This window comes from Biomphalaria glabrata, chromosome 1 (assembly GCF_947242115.1).
Source record: "Biomphalaria glabrata chromosome 1, xgBioGlab47.1, whole genome shotgun sequence".
In the NCBI taxonomy this organism is placed as follows: Eukaryota; Metazoa; Mollusca; class Gastropoda; family Planorbidae; genus Biomphalaria; species Biomphalaria glabrata.
In genome coordinates, this window is record NC_074711.1 from 1,084,536 (window position 1) to 1,095,731 (window position 11,196).

An 11,196-nucleotide genomic window follows, 5' to 3' on the forward strand; every position below is an offset into this window, starting at 1 on the left:
ATTCAAATAGATTTTTCAAATTTCACAAGAGGTGGAGCACACCCTAATTGTAACTAATATAGTGTTGAGTTAAAACTACCCTGTCACTGCCTAAAAATTTATATTGCTAATAAATGTTTAGATGATTCAGCTAGTATTGACTTACTTGACTTGATCCTCTTGACTCCCAGTGGAACATTGGGCAGCTACCGGGTACTGTACTTTGCCATCTGACTCTGTTCTTGGTAATCCCCTTCAGTTTTGTGCCCATCTTGTCATCCTTGCTTCTTGGTCTACAGATCTCAGATTTTGCTTTATTCTCCAAGCTTTTCTATTCCCCTGTAACCTAGAGCCTGACTTGCAATGCTGTTTGCTATATTCTTCACATAGTATGCCCAATCCATCTCCCTTTGCAGTGTTTGAATTCTTGTTTTATAGCTGTTTGCCATAGGCTGTAGTTTGGGATCTAGTTTGGCCATCTGACACCAAGCCTGTGACACAAGCATTATTTTGTTGATGAATGCCAGGAATGTGTCGGTATTGTTATTTCTTTCTTTCTATACCAGTATCTTTGCTACAAAAGAAATGCTTTCAAATTATTGTGGAAGATTCAGATTCTATTGTGTATGGACAGTGCTTTTGACCAACAGATTGGTTGTAGAAGATTAAATTCAAACAAGGGTTTTCTCTTTTATGGCTAACTAGGTTGTGATTTTTTCTTCTCCAAGCTAAATAAACTTTTCAAAATCATGTTTTCTAAATGTACTTAATATGTACACAATAATTTTTCTTTCTACCCACCCATGAAGAGAGTGCAAGCTAATAGTAAAAATTAAAACCAGAAAGATTGAAATATTACACAGAAATGTAGTTCCTTCTTCAGAAAATCTTTCAATTCAACATCCCAAACTGGTTTCCAAATTTGTTGTCATTTAAAAAAACAACATGAATATGAATAGTAGACTACCTATTCATTTTTTTTTACTATTAAAGCTAACAAAATGGCCTATAAAACAAATGAAGTCGACAGACATGAAATAAGAATGATCTGGAAACATAAAAAAATGACAGTGTGGTTCAGGTTTAATACAAAAAAAAAATATTTATATTTATGCTTTAGGATTCATAGCTTAATTTAATCAGCAAAGGCTTCTAAAGGCTCTATAATACTTCCGATAACTGCTTCCCCCTAACCTGCAATAATTAAAGATAAGTTGTGATGAGAGGTAGGATACTGTGTTTAACAACGTAGTTTGTCGAGGATAGAGTAATATCTAAGAATAGAAATACGAATTCCAAAAGATCTCACCAGTTAGAGAATCTTGCCTAAATGGTTAAGTTATTCAGAGTTTCTTATTAATAAAAATATCAGTATACCTAAACTGGCTTTTTATCTAGTATTGTCTACCTTTGAAACCACACACTAGTAGCTATAACACTACCTAAAACTGCTTTCCCCTGACCTGCAAAGACTAACTCTGTATTATTCAAATCAAAATATAAGCAACACAAATATAAATTGTAACACATTTATTGTCAATGTGAAAAACAAAAGTATTGAACATTCAATGACTTCACCGATAGGTTTCAATGACTTGACCAATAGGTTTTAAAGTACCGGGTAAGATCATCAAGTAGAAAAAATTGGAAAGCAATGAATGAAATTTGATCAACGTTGCATACATTCTCATTCAAGCAATCATTCTCGTGTACTCCTGATGTGTTCACAAATTATTGACAAATATTATAAACAACAATAATGTCCAAAACATTGTTTTAAAATAAAGAATAAAAATACAAAAATGTAACAACAGAACTCATATACACAAAAAAATTCAAGAAACTTTGATATAGAAATATTATTGAAGAAATCTCACAACATCTGTCAGTCCTTCATGTCCTGCTCTATGCTAACACACTTTAATTGGGTCTCCATCTGTTCTTGGGATAACTTTGCCTGCTTCCTCATGATGGCTTCTTTAGCCTTTTGAATGGCTGTAGCAATATCTTCCTCCTCCTCCTCATCTACCTCATCTGAGGAATCATCCTTTGGTTCCGGTGTAGATGGACGTTCAATGACATCCGACACATCACATTCAGTATTGCTGTCTATAGAGTTGAGAGCTTCCAGCTCCTCTCCTGGGCTGTCTGCTCGCTCCACTTTCATCAATTTCTTCTTTTGCTGTTTTTTCCAACGATTCCTTGCTGCCTTTTTACTGTGGATTATAAATCAAATACTTCTATAAACTTAGGCAGTTGAAGAAATAAAGGTTATTTAGAAACCAAAGCATTCAACCAATTATTCATATATCTCCTTTCAGAGAAATTCTGCTCAATTTATAGACAAGCTTTTATACCATCTAGATGTTGAATAGGCAAAAGATGTAAAGTTCACTTCTTGATGACTAAGGGAGGATGTCATGGGACCAGAAAACCAACAACAAATGTCGAGTATCCATTAGAGATATGTGGATTCTATGATGTCATAAATTTCTAATTGAAATTCCAAGCCTCCCTTAAAATCTGAGCCCAAAGGCAGTTTGTTTTCAACTCGCAGTAATTAGGCTTGTCCTGCAATAATTTGTTTCAAAAAGAGTTCAAAAGTAGAATTGTTTACAAAAATATTTTTTTTTAAAAATATTTTTAAAAATGGATTTTGTTTCTCGTTTTTCTTTTACAACTTGAATCAGTTTTACTCCTTCACCTGACGGCCACCAAATAAGTTTTTTAAAGTTTTCTGAAAAAGAGAATACGATAAAAAACACTGAAATTGAACTGTACCAAACAAAGATGCATGTGACCTACATTTTTCTTTTTTCACGTAAAATTTGTTTCCATTCCAGTTCATCTTTCTCAAATATTGGTTTCACCTTTTCTTCAGGGATGGAAGCATCAGATTTCAGTAGCTGGATAAACACACCTCCTGGTGTTCGACGACGAAAGCCATCCTGTTGTAATTGGTCAAAAGTGAAGATTAACAAAAAGTAATATTACAAGTTAAATGATAAATATTGGGATGCGTGATGGAGAGCCTTGAACTTGGCTTAGCTACCTATGAAGGGGGCTCGAGGTTCGACACACGACTCGAGCAGAGTTGTGTTGACTGAGCGCCTAAAGGCAGCACTGAAAAACCTTCTCAAAGATACCCCCTCCCCCAACTGGTCCACAAATAAGATTGGACCAAAGTGCTCTGAGCATGCTATAAGCATGAAAGTAGTACTATATAAAAGCTATTATTTATTTATTCAATACCCCCAAATTAAAAAATAATATTTGTAAAACAACAAAAATTAAATGAGAAATCCTGCTTTTAAGTAAATTAATAGTGAGATACAAGTGAGATGCCAGTGAGAAAGTGTGATGCAAGTGAGATGCCAGTGAGAAAGTGAGATGGATATCAACCAATAAATTATTTACATTAGTGAACATGCCACCTTCTTCTTCCACATCTACAGTCAAGTTGTAGAGTCGTAGGGCTTCTCCACATCCAATAGTTTCAACTATTCTTGCTGAAAGAAAAAGAGGACGATGGATCATGACATGGACATATGTAAGACATATTCATACATTTTAAAGAAAGACATACATTTTTATTTGATAACAGATTTTCCACTTTTTGAAATTGAAATGATAAATAATTACTTTTGTATGAATGGAGCCCAAGACTTGGAAAATACTTAATTTATTTTTTTATGTCTACTTAAAGGAATAAATGTAGTTTCTATTGGTCAATTTACAGAAAACGTGATAGTCTGTACCTTAAAAAATGTACTTAAATCATGCTTACCAAAAATACATAACAATATATAATATGTATGCGAAAAAAAATCTATGAAATTCTGATATAAATACAATATAAAATTTAAATAAATCTATACTGTTTAGATACTAGTATGATATGTATATCATGTTAATCTATACAATTCTAGCACCAGCGCCCAATGTGTTTATGTCCCTCAAAAGGCCTGAACAAAACACTGGCCCCAAGTGTTTAATATTTAAAGTAATCTACAATGATCAACAGATTCTGATATATATATATTTATATAGCTAAGATTTTACAGACTGTTTTAGTACTTGCTAAAATAGGATGTGTGTATGCATTTGGTGCATGACAAGATATTCAAAAGTAAGACAAGCTGTGTGGCTACTTACTAAATAAATCCAGCTTAGGTTCAGACAAGTTGGACGTGATGGAGCTAACAAGTTCTTGAATACTGACACCAGCTGTCTCCTCCAACTTCACTAACTTATTCAGTTTGACTGTTTTCTTTTTGTAAAAGTGATTTTTCCTTTTTCTAGATCCATATTCAGACCTCAGAGTATCCTCCTTCTCTACTTCCACATCAGCAAATATATCATCTTTAACATCATCTGGCATTGGCTCAACAATAGGTCGCAGATCTTCTTTAGCTTTGGTGTAATCATAAGTCTCGACATTGCGGTCACTTTTATACACACTGAACGTCTTCAGATCTTGCGACAAAACTTGTTCTGTGATCACTGAACCCCATACGTTATTTTTTCTCCGTTTGTAGTTACAAGGTTTAAAATCAGAAGAGTCATTTGACAGCAACGGGTTAATAAATGGAACTTCTTTTACATTAGAATCGGAGGCATGATTTTCAGTATGAAAACTTCTAGACCTTTTTAAGTCAGAAAAATCGTCCTCATCACTGCTACTGTTGTCTGAGTTGATCTTTATCTGGGGTATTTGTGGACGATAGCCTGGTTTGTTACTGTATAAATTAACAGGTGCTGGACTAGGTTCCTGGTGGAATATCTGGCAAGAATAAGTAAAATGAAAAATGTGTGAATTATATAATTATGACACAAATACATATTAAATATGCAATCATGGAACATTTTAATTATAATATCTGATTCTAAAAGTAAAATATTTTAGATATTTCAAATTCAAATACTACCAATGCTTTCTTCACAAATGTGTGTGTGTATTACCTGGATTTCTTATCTTATTGTTACGATCTCTCTTCCTACTCAGGCCTTCTGTAAACACTGCTAAAACTCAACACAATACATCAACACATCAAGAACCTGACAACAAGAGCTCCACAATATCGGGTACTTTAATAATGAGTGATTAAGTAGATAACAGCCAATACTAGACAATTGGCATCAAACATCAACAACTAAAATGTCACTCTGTACATCACCGTACAAAACTCTACTGTCTCTCTTTCTGGACTTGTACATCAACACATGAGGACTCGACCAGGACCGACTTCATAGCCGACTAACAGTCCCGGTCTCGACGCTCTCCGGTCTTGAACTGCCGCTTTCCTACACAGTGTCACTCGTACACGCAGGCTTTCGATCACATGACCATAACATTGGTCATATTTGCGTGTAATCGTGTAATCGTAGTACTGTCCCTTGTCCATGGCCCCGCTGACCTGAGTGATTCACGTGTGTGTCAGCTGAGCCTATAGTTAACCCTTTTTCGACGCCAATAGGGTTATAACACTGCCCCCTTCTCAGATTTGTCCGTCCCGGACAAAATCTATCACACGACATAGGCAGTGGAGTTGAATCAATGCAGGAGGAGGTCTATCGGTGGGGGCGACAATGGGCTTATAGTGCCATCTCGATGGAGCCATCTGTGCTGTAGTCTTCATATGTCCCTTTCTCCTACTCCAGGTGACCTTCACCTGGCTGCACTGACGTCGTGGTTGCATCGCCGTGCACTTTGGACTCAGCAAACGTCGCCTTCTTCGATCGCTCACTTCTGAGGGCAGCCACTTAACACACGGGGAGGGATAGGATGTCAGGACTGGGGTCACCAAGATCGTTGGCCTATCAGGTTGTTTCATAGGGCTTTCAAGAGACGGGTTTTGGGAATGGGTATCAGGTCCACAGGAGGGGAAATAGTGGCACACATCATCTTCAGGCTTGTCCGGAGGGCAAACTAGTGGAGCAAGTTGGCAGCACTCCACTTGTGAAGCACCCTCATCTTCAGCATCAAGCTCCAGTTCACTTACTTGACCATCATCAGGGCTTCTCACTATGGTCTCGTCAGCAGGACAAACGTCTGTTGGGTGCAGACCTTGCCGATGGGTTCCTTGGAGTTGGCGTTCTCCCTGCAAAGCTCGACACACAAAGTTCTTGCCAAACATCTGGGTGCAGCCATCAGGATTCGAGTTCCTCTCATCAGCATTGACAGATTGACAGATGTCTTTAATGTCCTCAGCTACAGGCTTGAGGTAAGACACGACGTTGTCTTGTTCTATCTGGCTGATGGAGGCACTCACGTCAGGTACGTCTGCAGCAAAAGCGTTGGTTAAATAATGGTCTCTTCTCTTGTTTCTTCATCTGTCTCTTTCTGCAAGTCACCCTTAATCACATTCTGAAAGCCAGCCAAAATCTGTTTTTGAAATGTGATCAAGAGCTCTACCACATCAGGTTCGAGTTCAAAGAGGAACGTGTTCGGATCTTCCTCTTCATCCACCAGGGCTTGCCGGAGACGTTCTTTAAGAGTTTCGTTGCTCCTTTCGTAGTACTTCAGTCCTCGCCATTTCAGCTCTTGTTTCAGTTCTTTCAGATTCAGTTCATCTAGCAGTTTTACAGAAGCCATAGGAAATCCCACTTCAAGACACCAGTGTTACGTTCTCTCCCTTAATCATCAGGCCTTCCGTAAACACTGCTAAAACTCAACACAATACATCAACACATCAAGAACCTGACAACAAGAGCTCCACAATATCGGGTACTTTAATAATGAGTGATTAAGTAGATAACAGCCAATACTAGACAATTGGCATCAAACATCAACAACTAAAATGTCACTCTGTACATCACCGTACAAAACTCTACTGTCTCTCTTTCTGGACTTGTACATCAACACATGAGGACTCGACCAGGACCGACTTCATAGCCGACTAACAGTCCCGGTCTCGACGCTCTCCGGTCTTGAACTGCCGCTTTCCTACACAGTGTCACTCGTACACGCAGGCTTTCGATCACATGACCATAACATTGGTCATATTTGCGTGTAATCGTAGTACTGTCCCTTGTCCATGGCCCCGCTGACCTGAGTGATTCACGTGTGTGTCAGCTGAGCCTATAGTTAACCCTTTTTCAACGCCAATAGGGTTATAACATTATAATATAATACAGACTTTATCGGGTACTTCAAAAAAGATGATTACGTCCTAAGCACCATGCTTTTAGTCATGCATGTTAACCAATGACTTAAATTCTGCTAAGTCACTGGTTTTTGCTTGCTGGCTCAGGCAACCCTTTCTATGCTCGAATAGCACTTTAGAAGGAAGAAGGAGCATTTGTACAAATTTGTCCAAGCATATGGAATGAGTAATGTGCCTTTATCTTTATCCTCTTTCTGAGTATTTTATTAGATTTTGTTTTTGTATACATATGAAGATTATGGTTCAGTGTTTTATGTACAATTGCTACTTTACTTTTGAGTCTTCTATCCTGAAGGCTTTCTAAAGGTGTTACTCAAGTAAAATGTGAATATTTGTTTAATAATAATTTTATTTACTAAGCGCTGTTAACAAACAAAATGTAGGCTCAAGGCGCTGTGATAACATTACAAACACAAACACGAGAGCTAAAATAACAAACTAATCTATAAAAGTTTTAAACAGATAGGTCTTAATGTTCTTCTTGTAAGAAGTGTAGCATGTTGTCTGTCTGAAATCAATGGGGAGTAAGTTCCAAACCTTTGGTCCGTGCACTGAAAAAGCCTGCAGACCGTAGCTTTTGAGCGAGAAATATGTTTGTTATGAATCTCACTGCTGCACAGCTCTATTTTGTGTCTGTTTCAGTTTCTTAATGTTTTCTTGAGTTGAGGGGTCCCAAACAGAGGATACATATTAAATATGTATATATCTATTTTTGGATTGAGATCTAGAGTACTCTAATTCTAGTCTTAGTCTCTGGAGACTAGAACAAGAGTGTCTAGAGAGTAGACTCAGACACTCAGTAGAGTCTATTCTAGATCTAGATCTTTGTCTAGACTAGAGAGCAGGAGATCTAGAAGAGACAGTTGAGTTACTTAGAGTCTTAATCAACTTAGATCTAGTAAGAGTAGCCTAGTAGCTAAGTCTTCTAGAGACTAAATTTAAATCTAGAGTCTAGATCTAGTAGAGTATAGAATTAGACTTATATTCTTATTTATTATGACTTAACTTTAAAAAACATAAATATGATAATTACATCCTACACCTTTCAAGTGTCAATCTATCGTTGTGTCTTTCAGAGTATTTAATTTTTATAACACATTAATATGATAATTACATCCTACACATTTCATGTGTCAATCTATAGTTTTGTGTCTTTCAGAGTATTTAATTTTTATAAGGTTTTGTTTTTCTGATTAAGCTGAAATAGTCTCTTCTTTCAGCCATCTAAATATATATATATGTTACTTGGACATGTTCCTTTAATCATCCTTTTAATTCACTTGAGGTATAAAATTGTCATTTAATATGTCACATATAACATAAGCTAATGCATTGTTATTGGAGGGATTGTGTCTCATATCAGGACGTTTTTGAAACTGGCCAACATGCAAAGCATCTGTGCTCTTCTGACACAGAGAAAACTACACTGGCTTGGATAGACTAAGACTAAGACTGAGACTAAGACTAAGACTAAGATTGCTTTATTGATCCTTACGGAAATTTGTTGTGATTACAAGGACTCGTTTCTCATATAAAGACAACACAACAGAAAAATACACATAAATACAACAGACAACATAAAGAGTTCATTCAGCGACTACACACAGGTATCTTGGTGCATTTCATGTTCCCTGATCAATGAGTGGCGGTGATAGAGTCTGACCGAGTGAGGTACGAACGAGTTTTTGTACCGCTCCGTTCTTGTTTTGATTGACAGCAGTCGCCCACTTCGCGACGACCTGGCGTAGTTCTGATGGAGCGGGTGGCCGTTGTCTTCCAAGATTTTTTCGATTTTTCTTAGGCACGTTTGTTCAAAAAGTTCCTTTAAATGTGGTAATGTTGTGAGTGTAATTTTTGATGCTTTTTTAATGATGTTTTCTAGACGTTGCAACAGTTTAGATGAGGCATTGCCTTGCCAACAACTTATTCCGTATGTTAGCAGATTTTGTACAGTCGCGCCGTAAAATGTCTCAAGGATCTTCTTATTTAATTTAAAACTGTTGAGTTTGTATAGAAAAAAGAGTCGCTGGGCTGTTTTCTTTGTCAGAGTTCCAAGGTGGTCTTCCCATGAAAGCTTGTTGTTGATGATAATGCCTAGATATTTATATGATATATGATATATATGATATGTCATCCCTATTCCAGATAGAAGAATCCCTAAAGACATGCCATATATGCTTAAATTGCGGAGGAAGTCAGACACAAGGGGCCACCTAAGACTAACCTACAGAGATGTCTGCAAGCAAAACATGAGAACCACAGGCATCAACGAAAGTATGTGGGAGGAGATGGTCCAAGACAGGACAGCTTGGAGACAGATTATGCATGCTGGTACGAGCAAAAGAAACAAAGCGCCCTTAGTCAAAAGAAAGAAAAAGAAAGCTGCCCTATCAGCTAACCCTAAAACAGATGCATACACATGTACACGAACTGTGGCAAAATCTGCCAGATCGATTAGTCAATAAAGAAGAATGAGCACTTGTACAAATATGAATTTGTTCTAACGTATATAATGGAATACAAAATTTGCCCCTATCTTTGTGTGTTTCTGAGTAAATCATTAGGTGTAAAAATTGTTTTTCTATTTGTAAGTTATGTAGATCTACTCTAGTTATATTCTACTAGTTATGGTTTATGTGTGTATTAATTATAATTATTTAAAAGCTACTTTACTTTTTATTCTTCTGTTCTGGTGTCTCTTCTAAGTTTAGCGATTTTACTAGATCTAATTATTTGGTATTACTCTAATCACTAATCAAATTGAAATATGAAATATTCGTTTGTTATAATTTAAATATTAGTATTATTAGCCTATTATTTTTTCTAGTACTTTACTAGTAGATGACTAGCTGACTAGATCTATATTCTACATCTAGATCTAAAAAGACTATGATGATCTATTATCATATTATGATCTATTATAAATCTCACTCTATTTTTACTCTAGTCCTAGATCTAGTACTCTAGATTCATTGACCATTTGACGACATTGACTAGAGCTGCTCAGCTGGATATCTAGTGAAATCTAGTGTTATAGACTAGATCTAGACCTCTAGTTAGAGCTATACATTTTCCGGTAAAACTTTACATCGAAGGCCCCTAGTTTATTTATTCTAGACCTAGATTAGATCTATTTTCATTTTGACTTTGTATAAAATTTGTTGACTTGAGTCTTGATAGATCTAGACTATTCTAGTATAAATATTTCTAGACTTAACAACTTGATTCGAATGAGACGAGTCGAATGACTAGGACTCGAGACTTGTGAAGTTCTGAACTTCTAGTTTCTAGATCTAGATGATAGATCCCTAGTCTATGCTAGATTTTTAATTTTATTCATCGAGATTTACTAATGCAGATTATAATATTGCATTTAAAATTGCAGTTTTAATACAAATAATAATAATAGTAAAGACAAAAAATTAACCCCATCACTATCTGAATCAGTACACTCTCCATCTTCTATGTCGTTATCCATCTTTGTTTTAGAAATCTTTTGTGTGGAAGGAAACAATAATCTGCAGGCTGCCGACAGAACCAGCATAACTTCCGCGGTAACTGGAAAAAATATTTTTTTTTTAACATGTAAACGTTGTTGGATTAAATAAATTGGATTATATAGATCTATGGCTGAATACTTAAACTAGATATATTGAGTTTGATCTATTACTATAGCTCTCTCTGCGCCAAACATCTTCACATATTGTTTTTATTTCTCAACAAAATCTTTTTTTTTAATTTCATTTTCTTATCTTATATTTTACAGACGTTACTTCAAAAGAAGATAATTTATCTTTACCTTTCCCGCTTTTCCATAGTCTGTTGGACCGTTGAGGCACCACACATGATCGTCTTTCTACAATTCCTCTCTCTCTCTCTCTCTCTTGCGTTGACTAGAATGACTTTCAATGACAGGGGCGGACTGGGTGTCAAAATAGGTCCAGGTATTTCTATACAATCCGTCTGAGAAATTGTATATCATAAGGCCCTCAAAATGTTTTATGGTGCAACGATAACAGTACAAATACATAAAGTGAACACTATATCTTTA

The 11,196-nt window shown here is 36.3% G+C and overlaps 1 protein-coding gene across 1 annotated transcript; it reads right to left on the minus strand.

Moving 5' to 3' along the window:
- Positions 1 to 1,494: 1,494 nt before the first annotated feature.
- On the minus strand, positions 1,495 to 10,703 carry LOC106050752 (phosphorylated adapter RNA export protein-like). Its single transcript, XM_013205786.2, has 5 exons — positions 10,573 to 10,703; positions 4,135 to 4,762; positions 3,397 to 3,488; positions 2,785 to 2,927; positions 1,495 to 2,195 (listed from the first exon to the last, which is right to left on the minus strand). Exons 1-5 carry the CDS (start codon positions 10,687 to 10,689, stop codon positions 1,865 to 1,867), a joined length of 1,311 nt encoding a protein of 436 aa, XP_013061240.2. The 5' UTR covers positions 10,690 to 10,703; the 3' UTR covers positions 1,495 to 1,864.
- Between the last annotated feature and the right edge of the window lie 493 nt (positions 10,704 to 11,196).